Source organism: Ciona robusta, chromosome 1, assembly GCF_009617815.1.
Source record: "Ciona robusta chromosome 1, ASM961781v2".
Lineage (NCBI taxonomy): Eukaryota > Metazoa > Chordata > Ascidiacea > Phlebobranchia > Cionidae > Ciona > Ciona robusta.
In genome coordinates, this window is record NC_143235.1 from 5,156,275 (window position 1) to 5,174,746 (window position 18,472).

At 32.1% G+C, this 18,472-nt stretch overlaps 1 protein-coding gene across 1 annotated transcript; it reads right to left on the bottom strand.

Moving 5' to 3' along the window:
• Nucleotides 1–30: 30 nt before the first annotated feature.
• LOC149741737 (condensin complex subunit 1-like) lies at nucleotides 31–17,943 on the bottom strand. Its single transcript, XM_089890666.1, has 29 exons — nucleotides 17,724–17,943; nucleotides 17,498–17,632; nucleotides 16,448–16,675; nucleotides 16,050–16,161; nucleotides 15,877–15,981; nucleotides 13,870–14,010; nucleotides 13,498–13,645; nucleotides 12,956–13,053; nucleotides 12,482–12,601; nucleotides 11,828–11,945; nucleotides 11,436–11,508; nucleotides 10,895–11,076; nucleotides 10,423–10,588; nucleotides 9,803–9,911; nucleotides 9,302–9,437; nucleotides 8,497–8,606; nucleotides 7,834–8,066; nucleotides 7,292–7,444; nucleotides 6,683–6,800; nucleotides 6,327–6,393; nucleotides 6,158–6,257; nucleotides 5,772–5,902; nucleotides 5,237–5,397; nucleotides 4,435–4,612; nucleotides 3,722–3,900; nucleotides 3,045–3,228; nucleotides 2,192–2,327; nucleotides 806–988; nucleotides 31–293 (listed from the first exon to the last, which is right to left on the bottom strand). The coding sequence occupies exons 1-29, from the start codon at nucleotides 17,839–17,841 to the stop codon at nucleotides 175–177; spliced, it is 4,041 nt and encodes a 1,346-aa protein (XP_089746792.1). The 5' UTR covers nucleotides 17,842–17,943; the 3' UTR covers nucleotides 31–174.
• Between the last annotated feature and the right edge of the window lie 529 nt (nucleotides 17,944–18,472).

Below are 18,472 nucleotides of genomic sequence, written 5' to 3' on the forward strand. Positions count from 1 at the left end.
AAAATAACATATGATAACACAAAACACACACAAGCTAAATGGTTTATTTATTTACATTAAAGTTTTATTGGCAGTTTCAGCAAACTCTTACACCCTCCTTAGATGTAACAACACAAGCTAAAGTTTTTTTACCAGAAAAAAGATTCAGAATTAAACACAAAAACTTATTTAATATTAAACACGAAGAACTGAACGATTGGTTTTCGTTGTTTTGTCCCGAATGACCGGAGAAACTTCTTCACTGCCGGACTTAGATATTTCATCAACATTTGAATTTGGTGTTACTGTGTTTTCTGAATGTTAAAGGGAGATGTTATTCTTGCATGACAGTGCAACTTTAAAAGGTTTTATGTGGGTGTCGATTTTATAGATTTGGATGTCGCCTACAAGTTATTTTTTACTGGCTATAACCAGTGGCTACGATGCAAGCACTTTACCCACAGTGCAAAACCTATTGAGCCCAAACCCACTATAACAATTACATATTGAAAATCTAAATTTAAAACAATCAGCTATTTTTAAATGTATAACGAGGTGGTGTAAGATGGGACAGGTTTTCATATTCTTTTATAGTCCATTTGGTACAAAGAATATTCACACAATTTTATAACCACAGCCGCACAACTCTAAAAGAGCGTTGTTACTTTTAAAAAAAATGTCTTACCACAACAGTACTTAAATAACAGGCTACTGCCTTAAGAAAGTGCTAAACATTGACAGTTTCAACAAGTAGCCAGCAATTCTACATTTTAAAATCAACAAAAAAGGCTTTAATTAGAGGAAAAATATAAAATTGTGTTCATACCTTTTGAATCATCCGAATCTTCTTCATCGTCGCTTGAGAAATTGATTGCTTGATGTCGAGTAACACGTGACCGCATTGAATGCCTTCTGATTGGTCGGTTGGTTGTGTCAGGTTCATCATCGCTACTTTCATCCGAAACCTCCATCTTTATTTGTGGCCGAGATTTTCGAGCTGACTTTCGAACTGAATATGAACAAATGCTTTGATTTATTTCACATAACAACAATATGCAACCTCAAGTTGTCCATAAAATGCAATCGGAAAATAAGAATCGGTAAACTACAGAATCCTTGTAGTAAAAACTTATAGTAAAATCCTGAGTTGTCCGAATGCATGTTTCTCTGTATAGAATCTAACTTGAAACCAGCTATAAAAGTAAAAACCTTTCTGACATAGTTCTTCTACAGGAAAGTATTCATGGAGTATCCGCTGAAAAACTAAAACTGTATCCAGAGAATAATTTAACGTTGGTTTGTTACATTTTCTTTAAAATCACCGGCACACAAAGGTGAAACACGATGTTTGTATTGAACGTCAAACGAATCTACAACAACAGGTAATAAACTGATAATCAGTTTGTAGGCTTCAACATGATGAATAGAAGGTGATTAAAAAAAAGAATAAAAAATAAACAAAGAGAAAGAAAGGAAAATATATGAGGTAGAATGCGTAGAAAATAGTTCGTGAAGAAAGTACGATGTAAGTAAAAAAAAACACATGTACATTGAAGTGAAGATTTCTTTGTTTGGATTGACTTCTCTGTCTCCGATACCTAATTAAATTACATTAGTTTATACTTAATTATATTAATTAGTGTTTAATGCATTTAAACTTACTAATATTCACATAGGTTCACTGTACTGAAGTCTCTCCAAATTAATTGAACATCTACGAACAAGTGAAAATCGACGCTTGCGAGGTGTGGCTGTTGGTGGTAAAGATTAAAATGGTTTATTTATATTTTACATAAAAGTACATTGGTAATATACTTACTTTTTATTGATGTTTACTTGAGTTAGCGAAACTGCAAATCTTGAAAACTTATGATTCTTGAAGCTAACTAATTTGATCTGACTTAAGCATGCATAAGTCATATGTGCGAAGTTTTAAACCACAGCCAAATTTGTGGTCAAATTTCAAACCACAGCAAAAATAACAGCGTTCCGGTATCTGATAGACACTTCAAACCCACACTGCAATATAATTGCTTTGTTATCTCAAATAACACCAAGTTACATTCTATCCCATATGGGTAAAGTCTCCCAGCCTGGTACACCATGGGTCCTTTGATTTATAACACCAAGTAACACAAACTCTGATCTTACCCTGACTCAAACTGACAACACAACAACAACTGATGAACATTACAGTGAACATGGAACTCACCATTTTGATTGACACTTGGGGATCGTGCAGGTTTGCGTGAACGAACAGCTTCAGCTGCTTTCGCTGCGCATTCATCTTCACTGACATCGCATGCGTGTCGATCGATAATCTTTCCCTCCAACTCATCAACCTGACTCTGTGGTTTAACATATCATTACATAGTTTGACACAATCTTTAACATATCAGTTTAACATATCATTACATAGTTTGTGATCTTCTGTTACCAGTCATAATGTAAATAATCGTTAAGTGATTTATCTGCCATCTGGTATAAAAAACTGTGTATTTCGGACGTTTCTTATACCAAATGAGCGACTTAAAAACAGTTTGTAATATTTGTATGTGAACCACAGTAATATCAGGTTAACATTAAAAATATATATAGAATAAAGTAGATTATTTTGAAATATATAGTAGGGTGGGGTAAGATGGGACACCTTTAGCACATAATATCTAAATATCCTGATCGTGTTTTACACAATTAACAACGGTTTATGGGTCGTGAGAATACGGTTTTATAATTGTTTGAATGTTCTGCGTTTACTGCTAAATTGGACGAGAAAATAGAATCAAAAGATATCCCATCTTCCCCCACCCTACTATATTATATTTTACCATGTTAATTAAGCTAACATCTAATAGGTTTATAAAGCGATAATATTAATAATAATCATATGTTTTAAAATATCCCTAATTTTAAGAAAACAAACAGTGAACATTCTACTTCAGATTTAACATTAGATAATTAAAGAAGTTCTCCTTGTGGTTGTAAAATATCCGTTTTTTTTTTAAGCAAAATGCTGTTATTTTGTTAACGCACACATTGTTACCTATGATCCTAGCCCATCTTACCTTAACGTCCGGTTTCGCACATTTTTTACACTTCGTTAAAATGTTATTGAACAAGAAATAGACTTGCTCGTCCCTAAGAACATTGGCATAAAGTGAAAAGTTGTCGTATAGTTTCTTGACGCCTTTCTCTGTGTAGTTGAGTATGGAGAGACAGAAAGCAAGATCTCTATGTTGTTGTTTATCTCTGTTGAAAATTAGAAAATTCACTTAAAATTAAATAAACATTTTACAAAAAAGCCTGTGAAACATGATTGATTCTAAAAATGTAAAGTCTAGGCGTTTTAACTAAATATAACTTTTTGTGCTTTTATCACTATTGTATTGGCATAATTATAAACTTAGATATTAAAAATAAAGTTTTACCAAAAAATTTTACTTTAAGATGTTATTATTGGTAAATCAGCCATATATGTAACTTAAACATGGCAGTTTTAAAAAAGGTATTTTTACTAAAATGTAATTTATACTATAAAAAGTAATTTGTACTATAAAAAAGTAATTTGTACTATAAAAAAGTAATTTGTACTATAAAAAAATATTTTGAATGAAAATGTAATTTGTACCAAAATGTAATTCATACTATAAAAAGTAATTTATACCAAAACGTAATTTGTACTATAAAAAAGTACTATCCACAATCAAACAACATAGTTTTCATGATAAGTTTTGGTATTAACCTTGTAGCTTCAAGTCTGTGACATAATTTTTCGATCAAACTTTCCGTTTGTTTATCCTTCTGTATGTATTCCAATAGAAATCTCATAATTTTCTTGAAATCCACTTCGTCTTTGATACCAATGTCAGGATCAGATAATCTACTGATGATGTCCGGCATCACGTTGTACATGGAGTTACCCTGAATGAATGTCATGAATAATATGGCAGACTGAACATTTAAAACTGCCCGGGTAGAATGTATGCAACTTACTTTATCCTTGCGTGGCCAGAAAATAACAAAATAACAGTTATAACACGAGTGTTCTGTTTCATACACATTGTGCCAGCTTACGAAGTGCGTAACTTTGTGGGTGAATATTTTTTGGAGTTTTTTGTTTATGTATGGATGATAATTTAGATTAACCATCAGTGACACTGGGTTGAAGCAATTGTTGTTAAGTGTCTTGCCCCAACGACACATACACCAACAACGATAGCAGCGACTAGGCTTGAATTTAATATATCTAAGTTAAAGGCAGGTGCGCTAACCACATTTTTCTTAAATTTCCGTTTATATTAAATTAATTTTGCTAAAACTCTCGTGTTATTTGTGGTATGGATAGTGTAAAGAAGTAACTGATATTTGTATAAATAAAAACAAAATGCAAAAAAGAGCCTGTAGTTCTATAGTAATAATCCTAACTACAAATACAACGAAATAAAATGAGCTTACTTTTTTAGCTAACTCTTGGAAAAATCTTTTAGCAATCGCAGAAATTTTCTCATTTTCATCAACAATGCATCGAGCCATTTCACTCACGTGACCTTTGACCTTGATCATGTCATTAAGGATGAGATTGGTGAGAACTTTGGTGGCATATACTTTCACCATCACTGACTTATCATTTAATCTGTTGTAAAAATATGTTAAGTTTAAAATTAAATTAAAAACTAGAAATATGGTTAATTTATCTATGTATGAATATGGTTTATTTATGAAATATGGTTAATTTATGGATATGGTTAATTTATGAATATGGTTAATTTATGAAATATGGTTAATTTATGGAAATGGTTAATTTAATACTAGTTTTATCATTACAACTCAAATAATGTGAGGTTACACAGGTTGCTGCAGATTTCTGAACCTGATTTTTTTATTAAATGAACAAAGCAAAAAACTGTTGGCTCTGTTCCTGTCAAAGTGCTAAACATAATATAAGTTCAATTTCAGCAAATGGTAATTAGCAGCTTGAAAATGGTGTTAGCAGTACCAGATATACAGACAACCCATTGTAACCCACATTTTCGTGTAATGTTTGTAAACAAAGGTGATCATTTTAATTTATGTTGTTTAATGTGTTGTGTTAACATCTAAGAATTTTTTTTTCATTACGTTTTAATGTGCATTGCTAATATCTAATTTATGTTGTTTAACATGCAGTTTTAATCGTTGAATTATTTTTTTATTTTGTTTCAATGTGCGATGTCAATATCTAATTTGTGTTGTTTAACATGTGATGCTAATATTTAACCTTGCATATATATGAGATGTCCATGGTTCAAGTAAGTTCGGAAACCTCACAGAAAGATCTCCGGCAGCGATCGTTAAGTTTGCTCTAATGCCCTCGTGTGGAGATTGTTCAAGCATGGTGAAGAGCAATCGAAGATGACGCTCGCAAAACTTTGAACTTACCTGAACAAAATTGAAATTAAAAACTTGGCTTCTATTCTGTTTGGGTGAGGTCCTTAAGGACCTGGGATTTAGGCCAGATTAGGCACATTACCCAATAAAGAACATACCATTTGCTATCATGTTTAAAAATACTCAATAAATTTAATTTCAAACGTAAAAAAAATGTTTATAAAATGTCTACTTCTGGAGCGTAAATTTTAATGTAAATTAAATCATAAGAAATATACAAATGTAACTGTTTTTATTACAGTATTAATGAAAGTTTTTATTGTCTGCCCTCGCACATTAAACAATATAAATATTAATTCAACAATATGTTTTGCAATATTAAACAAAATATAAAAATTCACGATATGCATGTTAGAGAAACATACCAACATAAACTTGGCAAGCGCAAGCGATGCAGTTTGTTGAACACGAACAGCTGAATGATCACTTGGTTCAACAACAACAGTGCAACAACGAACCAACCACTCCGATAATGAACCCAACGGTGTGTCCGGTTCTACTCAATATATTTGTTGTTTTCATTAATAAATAGTTTAATATATATACCTATATAATTTTTTTACCTAAAAATGCATTGAAATGTCCAGAATATGATTTAAATATTAAATATTCAAAATAGGCGCTATTTCAAATTCCGGTATTATATATGGTATAAAAGTTAAAGGCTATAGGGTATACAAGTTGTCGAATTTTGAGGTCTCGCACATTAACGTGGTAACGCTGTATCTTATTTTTCACTCGATCAACTTACCAACAATTTCTGTTTCAAGAACATTTTTAATAAACTCTTGATCTGCATCATCTGCAGTTGCTCCTCCCACTCCCATGTCATCTTCAAGATGACTATCATCCTGAAAAAGATGAAGATTTTCTTATTTATATGGAAATGAATTAAATCAACTATAGTTCCAACAACTTGCCTTGCCGGAAGATTTGTTTTTCTTCTGCGCATTTTTATCCGCTTCTTCATTCTCTTCCTGCAGTTTCCTGTCATCATATTGATATCTATTAACTTTTTTATTAATAGAAGTCTTATAATAAAATAAGTCTTTCGAATCTAACAGTGATTTTTAAATGAAAAAAGTAAATTCCAACTTTAACAATCATTCTATGATTGTATTACTCACAAAAACTTTAACATAACTCAATCAGGACACCCAATAACTGTGTTACAGCGTGTATCAACCAAACTTGATTTTGTATTTACTCCAATGTAAAAAGTTAGACCTCTTATAAATATATAATATTTCAAGTTTTCAACGCTAATAATATAAACCTGTTTTGTTTAATTTCCGATTGAACATCTCCTTCAATAAAAACGAGAAGTTTCAAAGCAAATTGTCCAATTATGCTGTAGAATCTCATTAAAAGTTCATTAACTGGAATCTCACCGGCTGCAAATAAAGTATAAACATAAAACCAACCTTAATTAAATGTTTATATAAACTTATTTTTATTTATATTTTATATTATTTTACATTTTATATATTTTGTATAAACTATGAGTGCTCAAAATAACTCAAAACTCAAAAGTGTTAATATTACCACAGATTTGCCTTTTTCTGTTTGAAGCCATTTTTTTGCGAAGTATCTTGAATAAATAGTTACTCTTAAAAATCTGCTATCCCTTACCTTAGATAAGCAATTAACTTTAGATAGAAACCTCTTTAAAGAGGCATGCCAATAAAAAATAAAAATTTGTACGTAGATAGAGATGCTACTCTGTAAAAAAAACGGCCTCAAACAGAAAAAGTCAAGTCTGTCCAAATATCAACACCTTTAAGTTTATATTTGAGTTTCGTTGAATTTTATTTGGTATGCCCCTTTAATTATAAGGATTAAATATGACTTTTGTTTTAAATTTGAGGAATAAATTGTGACTTACATGGCTCATCACTTGATAACCTTGCATGGACAACACCTTTGATCTCATTAAGCATGGAAGTTGATACAACAACAGGGTTGTCGGAAAGTTGGAAGATAACTCCCACAGCTTCCAACGCAAACTTCACCCACATTACTGACTTTTTGTTGAAACCTTTGTTGAAGTCAAATTTAGAAATTGAATGTAACAAATAAAAGTGATTTACTTTTTTATAAATTTAGTTCAATAATTGTCATAAAACCATCACTAAAACAGGGAATAACAGACAGAATGCTTTCTCTGTTTTAACATAAAATATATTTTGTATAATGATTAAACAATTGTAGTTTAAAGCTACACAACACTCTTTAGATCTGTGGTAAATACTTTCAACATGTACTGTTTGTATTTTTATGGAAAAATAAGAATGATGTGTTGCACAAACTTTTTACGTAAATATTAAAACTTAAAATAAGTATGTTAAAAATAGTAAGAGTTAAAAAAAAACTTGGGAACTCCTGATATTTTCTAAAAAGTCACAGTGAATTTAAAGTGACACTCACCTGAAACAACAAGCGATGTTAATGTAGTTATAAGCTGATGATCATCAGGGTATCGGAACTGTCTCATATATTTTCCTGCCTCAGTTTTTTTAGCTGCAAGTTTTGACAAAGCCACGCAAGTGTGGAAAGGCAGCTCGAAATCGAAAACATTCTCGGATGTCGGTAACGTTCGCTCCTTCAAACCAACGCTTACCAATGTTTTAATCTTGGATTTGATAACATTTGCGTCTTTGCTGAAATATTAGTTTTATTTTAACAAAAATTAAATATATATATATATAATTGTATTGTTGTGACTTGTAAAAAGGTTTTTTTTTTAAATAAAGTAAAAGATTGACTGCTGACCAATTATTTACAAATAAGTTGTCAGTTGTCAGTCATATATGAAAAAAGCATCTACAAAGTTGAATAGTGAAATTGGTAACATGTAATAACCCATGCTCATATTCTAAATATACAAGTGTCACTTTTCTCGCTTATTTTCCACTAATTGAATGTAAATATGTTTTTAATTTTAAGTTTCTTTTAACAACTGTTGTTTTGTTGCTATATCCTGTCTTTTCATTTCAAATATTTCTAAATTTTCGCTACCGTAACTGTAGAGACAATTAAAGTTATTATACAATTTAAAGAAATATTTTAAAAAAATAACAAGAACGTTACTTAGCAAGCATCCCAAGCAATTGAATGGAAACTTTTCTCTGTTTCATTTCACTCAATCCAGTTACTATTGCAAATGATGCCAATGGATTTGTGAGCCGATCCCAGCAAATCTGTTCATAATGTTTGGTGTTCATACGAGTTAAGCTGACATTAAAGACACCAACGTGCAAATTTAAAATACCCAACATTCTAAACATCTTGCTTAATTGAACATATACAAACATCATATGTTCGTTTGGATATATTTTCTGTTAAATGGTTGGTTGGTTGAATACTCAACAATAAATCAATGTAACGTATATATCTCGCATGGCGGGGCAACGACAGTCGTTATAACACAGGTGTTCTGTTTTATACACCTCAAGTCTGCTTGCGATTTACCGAGTATGTTACTTTGTGGATGATTATTTTTTACGGGATTTTTTTCTTTTTTATGCATGGCTGATAATATGTGTTACCAAGTATGTAACCTATTTGTCCTTGCGTGGTGGGGTAACGACAGTCGCTATAATAAAAATATATCCAAAAACAAACTAGAATATCTAACATTCTAAATGGTCATACATATTAATATAAGTCAGTGGACAACCAAGGCTAAGTGTGCTACAAGATAATTGTAGTGCAATGACTGTTTCTTGTAAAACTAGAAAATAAAATTGTAAATAAGGTGTGCCATCTAATTTTGAAAAATTATTTTAATCAGTAAAAAGTTGTGGAGAATTTATGTTCGCAATGCTTGCCAGATTTTATAGCCAACAAATCTAGGTACGTTATTAATATAAAAGTTTTTCAAAGCATGTAATACCTGAGCAACAGCAGAAGGCCAATCTCCTGACTTCTGTATTTCACCAATAAGACATTCAATAGCTGGGAGTTTAGCATTTGAAGAACCAGCCACCAACTTAATCATGTTGTCCGCCACATTCACAGTTTTTACTTTGCTGAGTAAATTTGACTTAATTAAAAAAAAATTACTTAAACTACTTAGGTTTAAACTTTTAAAAATTAAAAAAGAAACGAATAATTACAAATTCTTGAAACTTTTTTTTAATATTTGTGATTGGGATCATATGTTTTTAGGTAAAATTTAAACAAATATATAAATAAGTAAAATTTTGCTAAAAATAGTAATTAATTAATGTAATTGTGCTGTTATTATTTGCACTATCTAACATTTAAAAATATGTTATTTATACACTAATAATCATCCTGATTCCTGACCATAGTTTTAAAATTTTACTAAAAAAATGTTCTAAATATCTGGATAGAGAAATTTCCACTTACATAAATGTTAGGATATTTGTACCTTGTTATGTTGGAGTCGGTTTTAAAATAAAGTTTTCTATAAGCTGACACAACTGCATCCCTTATTTTTTGATCTTCGTTCCAAATTTGTTCCAACATACCAGTTATGCCTATAAATTAGAAGATTCTTATTTTTTACTTTTTCTACTCTAGTAGTTCTATTTAACACCATTTTAATGCAACAAAAAACTTTTTTCTCTGAAAAGCAAGTTTAGTCACAGCTCATAGAACAGTTTGCCAGATTGGCCTCTATAAAACTTTTATGTCTCAAAACAGCACCAACCCCCAGTTTAGGAACCAGTGCAAGTAATGCATGAATTTAACTTACTTTATCCACACATGGCCGGAAAAACGACAGTTGTTAATCTGGCTGTTGTGTTAAGACTATGTCTTACACCTCGTGCCAGCTTACAAGTTACCAAGTATGTTACTTTGTGGGTGATTATTTTCAAGAGAATTTTTTTATTTTATTATGTGTGGCTAATAATTTAGACAAGGTATCTTGCCAGAGGACACATGTTCCCACAATGCTAGCAGCCAAGAGCTTTGAACCATTACCTCTGGGTTGGAGGCAGACGTGCTAACCAACTGTGCTAGAGCGCCAAACTCATATCAACCTACCTTCCAAAGCACAGCCGAGTTGAAACTCCCATGCAGCAGTAAAGAAGTTGATGGCCTCCACAACATCCGATTGTGTTCGTGAATTTAGAAGTTGGCACAAAACAGGAACAGCGTCATTGAAACGTTCAACAAAATTAATAGCATTCGACAAATATTCAATAATTTCCTGCAATGTTAAACATTTAAATAAATCACAGTTTATACTAAGAAATATGTAAAAAGCCTCAGTCGTTTAGTTAAGAAATAATTTAGCATATTTGAACTTGTTTAAGAAACTTGTACCAACAGTCAAACATAGTTTTAATACTTAGCCAACACATTACTATAAGAAGTAATAACTATTATGTTCCAATTTTGTGTTTTTTTTGTTCTTATATTAATACATTAAAAAGCAGTTAGTTCAAACGTGGAAATGGCAAACATCAAGACTATTTTTTTAAATCTTGCCTTAAACAACAATAAAAAATTTAACCTTTTTTTTCTCTATTTCCAAATTTGGTTCTTGAGTTTTTAGCAGGTCTTGTTTCTCATTCTCTGTTTGCTCTTCTTCCGATCCACTTCCATTCTCATCATTCTTCTCAACATCATCTTCCTGCATCCCTTCCTCCAATATTTCTTCATTTTCCTTTGATTTATTTTCTTCATTTTTTTCATCTAAAATTTAGGAAGTTTACTAAAGCAACATCTAAAATTTAGGAAGTGCTACTACCTTGTATACTAATACACTTTTTTATTTCCATTTATTTCTCCCAACAAAAATGTCAAAATTTTGTGGGTTATAAATATAATTTCTGATGCATTTGCACAAAAAACTGATGGCAGATACTTGTTCAATACATAATGATTAAATACATGAGAGAAAGCTAAAAAAATTATATTTTGCTTTGTTAATTTTATTTTATTGCTTCTTTTTTCTATTTTCCCAACAAATTTGCTTTCATGCTTAGGCTTAAACCAGTAAGCTAAAAATTAGTAAAATTATAAATCATACGTTTATAATGAGGACAATTTACCTTGTATGGATTGCAGTTCTTCCAACTTTTCCTGTTCTTGCTTCAGACTGCATTGTAGAGGTGAAATTGTAAGCTTTGGAAATAAAACAGAAAAAAGACATTACAACCATTGAACGTTTTTGACATTTTCCATAATGGGTTGCGTAGTACAAAACGAAACACTCAAATGTAAAAATTGTAAATCGAACTAAATTATCACAAATAAATGCTACAGTAATTTGTAATTTTAATGAACTGTGATACATATATTTTATATTCACCTATCAGGCTTTTGCTTAGGCAAAACAAAGAAATTCGATATAAAAATCCAAATTAATAAAAATGACTAAAATGGGGTTGTGGACCCCTGACTTCAATATTGAGAAACCTTCTACATGATAAATATTTCTTACATTATCACGAAATGGATTCTTTCTAAGCAATGCTTCAAGGAGTTGAACGGATACTTTACGAACCAAGTTACTTTTATCAAGAAGTAAACGAACGCACAACTCAACTAAATCTGGACATCTGTTAATGAGATGTAAATATTATTTTTTTATTTAACAGATGGCAAGCCCTTATATAACATAACTAATGAATTAAAAATTTTAGGCAATAGGCAGTTTGGTGCCATGGCAATGTAGTTAGCGGGCCTGCCTATAACCCAGAGGTAATAGGTTCAAGGCTTTTGCTGCTACCATTGTGAGCATATGCGTCCTTGGGCAAGACACTTAACAGCAATTGCTCCAATCCATTTTTTACTGTGGGTTGTTCAAATTATCAGCCACACCATTACAAAATCTTTAAAAAATATCCACCCACAAAGCAGCACATAGTTGGTAACTCGTAAGATGACACGATATGAATGAAATGTTCAGTGGCACAGCCAGGGGGCTTTCGGGGGCCGTGAACCCCCCCTCTTTTTTTAACCAAAAAAAAAATTTTTTTTTCGATAATAAATATACGCTGATAAGCCAACATTAAAAGGAAATCGTCATAAAAATTTAATTGTTTGAAAGTTATGTTTAAAAATTTTGAGCAGAAGTTAAATAAAGTGAACACACCTTTTAACAGGAAGAGAGTTTTCCGAAACAAGATTTAGCCAGACATGTAAGGCTCTGCTTCGAACAAATGCATTCACATCAAGGTTTGCATGGTCGTACAGAATATCAAGGAACTGGTCTCTGTAAGAATAAATGGTATTATCGCGCAAAAAGTTATGTAAGCTATATGAAAAAAATAGACAGTGTTCAATTTGGCATAAATTATGGTTGCAATCAGTACAACAAAAATACTGATTTAAATTTGTGTATACTAGGGTGGAGGGAAAACGATACATCTTTAGCACATAATATCTAAATACTCTGATCAGGCTTTGAACATTAACAATGGTCTATGCATGTTGCGAGAATGCGGTTTTATAATTCCGTGATAATTCTTGAGTTTTGTTTACTACCAAATGGGACAAGAAAGTAGAATAAAAAGGTCACTTTTTCCGCACTCTAATATTTATTTAAATAATTAAACAATCAATTTACCTGGCTTGTTTAGATTTTTCATCCAAGCCTTCTTTGCTCAAACATTGTATAATAATCTCACCAACAGCACCAAGCACACTGTTTCTCATCATGTATGACTAGAGAAAAATAACAAGTAAACAATTTTTAGGAAAACTAGGATTTAATGATAAAAATACAGCCATACAGGATTTAATGATAAAAATACAGCCATACAGGTACCTTGCTAAGAAGGAAAAAGACAAATTTTTAATATTGCCATAAATTTAATGGTTACACCTATTATCCCATTTTAACCAACTCAAAATCCTACTAAATGTTTTGAACTGGAACCAAAAAAGTAGAAGTGTTAGATTTTAAACTATGTTAATAACCCGAAGACTTTTATTTTAGACCACCCCAATTTTTAAGTAACTTTAGCAATATTATAAACAAATAACCTAAAATACTCACAACTTCCCTATAAGTTATAAATGGTCTTAACGTTTTCAACCTAAAGTCATGAATTATAAATTGTATAAAAACAAAACTAAACAAAACAAAACATTGAAAGAACATCTTACCTCCTCATCCATGCGAGGAAGCAGAAGACTGATGTTTAAGAGCACTGCATCCGGAAGATAATAAGAAAGTTCAACGATGAATGAGCAGATGGTTTTTGTGGATGAGCTGTCACGAATAAAATCCCTTTCTGGTATATGACTGAGTTCCCTGGTAAAAAAACATTATGAGCAATTTTATTCCTTACTGTTACTGTTAGTCTGTAAGCCAAGATTAAAAAGTGGATAATCTGGCCAAGTAAGTATATAAATCAAAATCTCTATCATGGAGGATTATGTTACTTTGGTTCCTTGACAATTCCGCAAAAATATGCAAAAGTCAATATTTATTAGTGGCTTTAAATACAACACAGTTATAAACAGTTTACAAATTACCTTAGAACCTCAGATACAATTGACCTGCATTTATAAGTTGAAGCCCACATATGAACTGCTTCAGCCATGGGTGTGGCGGAGTGATCAAAATGTTGAAGCATCTGAACAACTTTTAAGCTTGCACTTAGTGACTGGTTGTGTCTGATGTAGAAAAAATATTAATTGTGATAATAGAATCAATCTACATGCATCAACACAAAAAAAACGCCCACAATATACTGCAATGATACTACATACTGGATACTTCAGTTTCTACAGGTATATATCTATAAATATTAATATAATATATTACAGTGGTGTAAAAAGTACCTATTTTCGATGCCGCCGGCATTGGCCGGATTTTTTAAAAACTTCCGGCAGAAAAAAAATTTATTTACTTCGCCGGCCGCGTAACATTTCGTTTCATGTTAATGTATACATAAGTTATCTATTCGTGTAGTTCTGACGTAAAGAAACAGCTTAATATTGTCACAAATCCGGCATTTATGCGGAGACAATGGCAATTCTGACAAACATAACTAGCTAGGTCATAATACATTTGTGGTATTTCGTATTTGATTGCGCCATAATAGGGATTGTGACTAATGTAATACGTAACAATACGAACCAATATTTCAACTCGTGTATGCTCGGAGAGTGTAGATCAGTGTATTACCGAATATAAAGCACAGACAATCTTAAAGCACTGTTAAATTCCTGGTAATCATTAAAAAGGTAATTCGTTGCCCGTTGAAACGTGTGTGTTTTTTAACTGTGATTGGTAATCGCCGATTAGTTTTATAGTTTTATTAGAAAGCAATCCTAGTGAGTAGTAGAGGATTTCTTGCTTAACAAGCTTCTGGTAATAATTTAAATGTTGACCGGACAAGTTTATCGCGCGTGTTATATATAACACTATGCCGTATTATAGGCTTATAAACAAAACTTTAGTTACCGCCTAAGTATTAGCCCTGTGACAGTTACGTGCATGTTACACGTGGAAATCTTCGCGGCAATCAGACTTTGATCGGGAAAAGACGAAACATGATTGACGCGTTTTTAATTCAATTCTTACGCTACGAAGGACCGCAGGAAAAATCGTTGGCTTTTATCCAAAAGCCTCATGTAGTCGTAATTGATAAAAGCAGCACACGAAGGCGTGGTTAGTTAGAGCGGCAACATTTGACGTCAGAACGCACGCGTCAGGGATAACTGCCGGAAAAATATAACTGCCAACCGGTATCGGTCGGATTTTTATTTTTTACATGCCTGTATATATATATATACATATATATTTAATAGTATATAAATTTCCACGTAACAAATGAAATAAGAACATTCATGCATCTCAGGCTAGCGGATTTCTTAAGTTTTTGGGATATGTGGAGGAATGAAGCGTACGTGGACATTCACTATGACATCATAAATAAATCATTACATTCGTGCGGTTCATTGCACATAGGGATGCACATTACAGAATTTCGAATTCGTAAGATTCGAATCCTTTTGTATTCGAATCTAAATACGGGATTCGGTATTCTGTTTAATGACGTCATCACACGTCATCTCATATACTGTATTAACAATTTTTGAACCTTATTAATTTTGAAAAAAAATATTTTTGTGTTTGTGGGACTTTCGAGAGTAAACGTTTCGTAACGTCTTTTCATAGCCTGCTATACGTTTCATGATGCAAAAACTACCCAATAGTACAATTTTTAATCATTTTACATCTCATGATCCAACAAGGCTGCTATGAAAGAGTCAATAAACTGACTTTTGTGGGTATTATTTTTTCCTATAAATATAAAAAGATTCGAAATTCTAGATTCGAAATAAAGTATTCTAGGATATCCTAGAATACCTAATTATTCTGTATTGTGCATCCCTAATTGTACATGTTTATTTGTTTCTTTGTGAAATTTTGCAACATAAACTTGGGATTTTGCCTGTAAACATGCTGCCTTTCCAAAAGTTAAAATAAAAGAAATTTGCTCATTGAACAGGTTTATTATAAGAAGAACTTACTTTTTTATGATGCAGCCAAGTAGGTTAAGTACTGAAGATTTGACAAGTTTACTTTTTACCATGGTTGGATCTTCTAATATTTTGAAGCACAAGTTGCAAACAAGACTGTTAAACAAGGAACAGTAAACAAATGTTTAGTTTGTTATTGTTTTCGTCAAACGTGACTCACGAACCTCGTCAATTCATCCTCCACTAACTGTGCATTCCATAATCGATGTATGTCCAAATCGAAAACACTCATTAGAATATGAACCGACCTTTGGCATTCACTCTCCCAGTCAATTCCTGAGTAAGAACATAAACGTATATTCACTGAGGCGACAACATACATAAATAATTATCAAATATTAATTAAAATAAATAACATTGTATCGACTGTAGGGTGTAACTGTCACAACTTTTATGCAAAACATTATTTCGTTCTTTTTTTATCAATAAGCGTGTTTTTTTTCGCTTTTGTCAACTCTCTTGTTCTTCATTAACCAAAGAGACAAAACAAAATTCATTGATTCAACATGACCAAACATTAAGTATAAAACATACTGCACTCATAATAAATAAATGAGGTTACCCAGAGCAGTTGAGGATTTGGCTTTTGATGATTTCTTATTTTTTGTTGTAGTAGAATTCTCCCTATCTTCTTTTCGTGAAAGAGATAAATATGAATCTATCATTTGAGTTAGAAGGTAAATGTTCATTTTCAAAGCATTGAGATATTTAGTTTGTAACGTTTCGTTTAGTTGATCATCAGCTTCAGCGTGAAGGAACTTGCTCAGTTCGTTTGTAAACAATTCGCAAACTGTAATAACATGTTTCTATTAGGTTAAAGAGGCAGTTCAACACAAATCAAAATTTGTATATACATTTGGGGTCCCTATAAATAGTGCATGTCCGCTAGTATGTCCACAATATTTACTACATAGTGGACATAGTGAACATTGTGGACATAGCGGACATACTAAATATTGTGAACATAGCGGACGTAAATGATATAGTGGACTTGGACACGCACTAATTAAAGAGACCGTACATTTGTACTGTAGCGGTTGAGGGTGCTCCGAGCACAAATATTTAATATATATAATTATCTAAATTTAACTTAATGCATAAAGATTGAATTTTGCGTTGTGTAACTTTAACAGCTGGCCAGCTGGCATAATGTGTATGCGCCTGGATTGTTTCCTGTAACCCATGTATAACAATGCTTCTTTATATACAATGCTGGGAGACTTTGCCCTGTGACAGTGCTGAGAGACTTTGCCTTGCTGTATAATGTGTATAATGTTTTCTCGTGTATAACGCTTCCTCTCGCCTTGGGAGTTCTCGCCTTTGAGTTATCTCCTTTATAAGCCCTGCCCTGCACTGTACAGCTAGGCAGTGTGAGCCTGGACCAGCCAGTTGGAGGCCGGAGAGTATCGTGACGTCGTTGTTGTTTTGTCGTTGTAACCCGAACTGTTTTGTTGAATAAACTGAGTTTTGAACCTGGACATGTTATGGAGTTGGACTGTGGGCTAACGTCTTATCACTTGACGCCCACAAATATCACTTGACGCCCACAGTACCAAAAAAATTATTAGCCTATTGTACATAAAAATAAACAAAACGGTAAAATGTACATTACCTTTTGTAAGAATGGTCCATGAAACTTGTTTTGTACTGACATCTAACTGGATAAAATTTGTAACAACACTGTAGAATGCATCAAAATGTTGTGTGATATCTAAGCCAGCACTTTTGTGTAAGGATGGCTTGGCCTCTGGAAGTGTAAAGTGTCTTTAAATATACACACAGTCAATTTTATTAACTTGAATATTTCAAATGTAAGTATTCTCATTTTATTTTTATACCTTGTATTTTCACAGGAATTTTTCTTGTTGAATAAACTTCTTCCACATAATATTGTCCGGCTGTCCGTGAAAGCAGATCTTCACGGTTTGAAGGAATAACGAAATTAAAACTCGGCATAATAGTTTAATTTTGTATGCTGTTAAATAATATTAATTAAGACATAAACAACTTACATTCGTAAACAAACGAAACGGTGTAGTGTAAGTTACTTTAAATCTGTTTGAATTTGCAACTATATTAAAATGGATGTTACGTATGTTCCCGCGCCGATCGTTGGCAAAGCTTCTTCAATCTGTGCATGGGAAGTTTGTAATTACCTTAACACTAATCTTCTGTAAAATTGATTGTAAAACTAGCTTATTGTATAAATTTCATAACCAATTTGAACGTTTATTACCATACTGTTATTATACGTTATCTTTATTACAGTTTTCTCCCTATTCAATTCTACAGATCATCTGAAATAGTAATTGATTAAAGTTCCCGCCAAAAATAATAATAAAATGCACAGAAATAAAAAAGAGTAGAACGCGCAACTGCTCAAAACCGTGATATATTCTTTTTTTCTATTCACGTGACCGCCAACTCCGTCCCCATTTCCCTTCGTCTCCATTGTAAAAGATAGCCGCATAGTATTTTTGGAAGGTTTTAGCTGTTTATTTTAAAAACTACACCAACTATTCAAGTTTGTTAGGCTAGTTTAGTTATTTGGTACGTTAACGCTTACAGTTTACCACTTGTTTAGGAA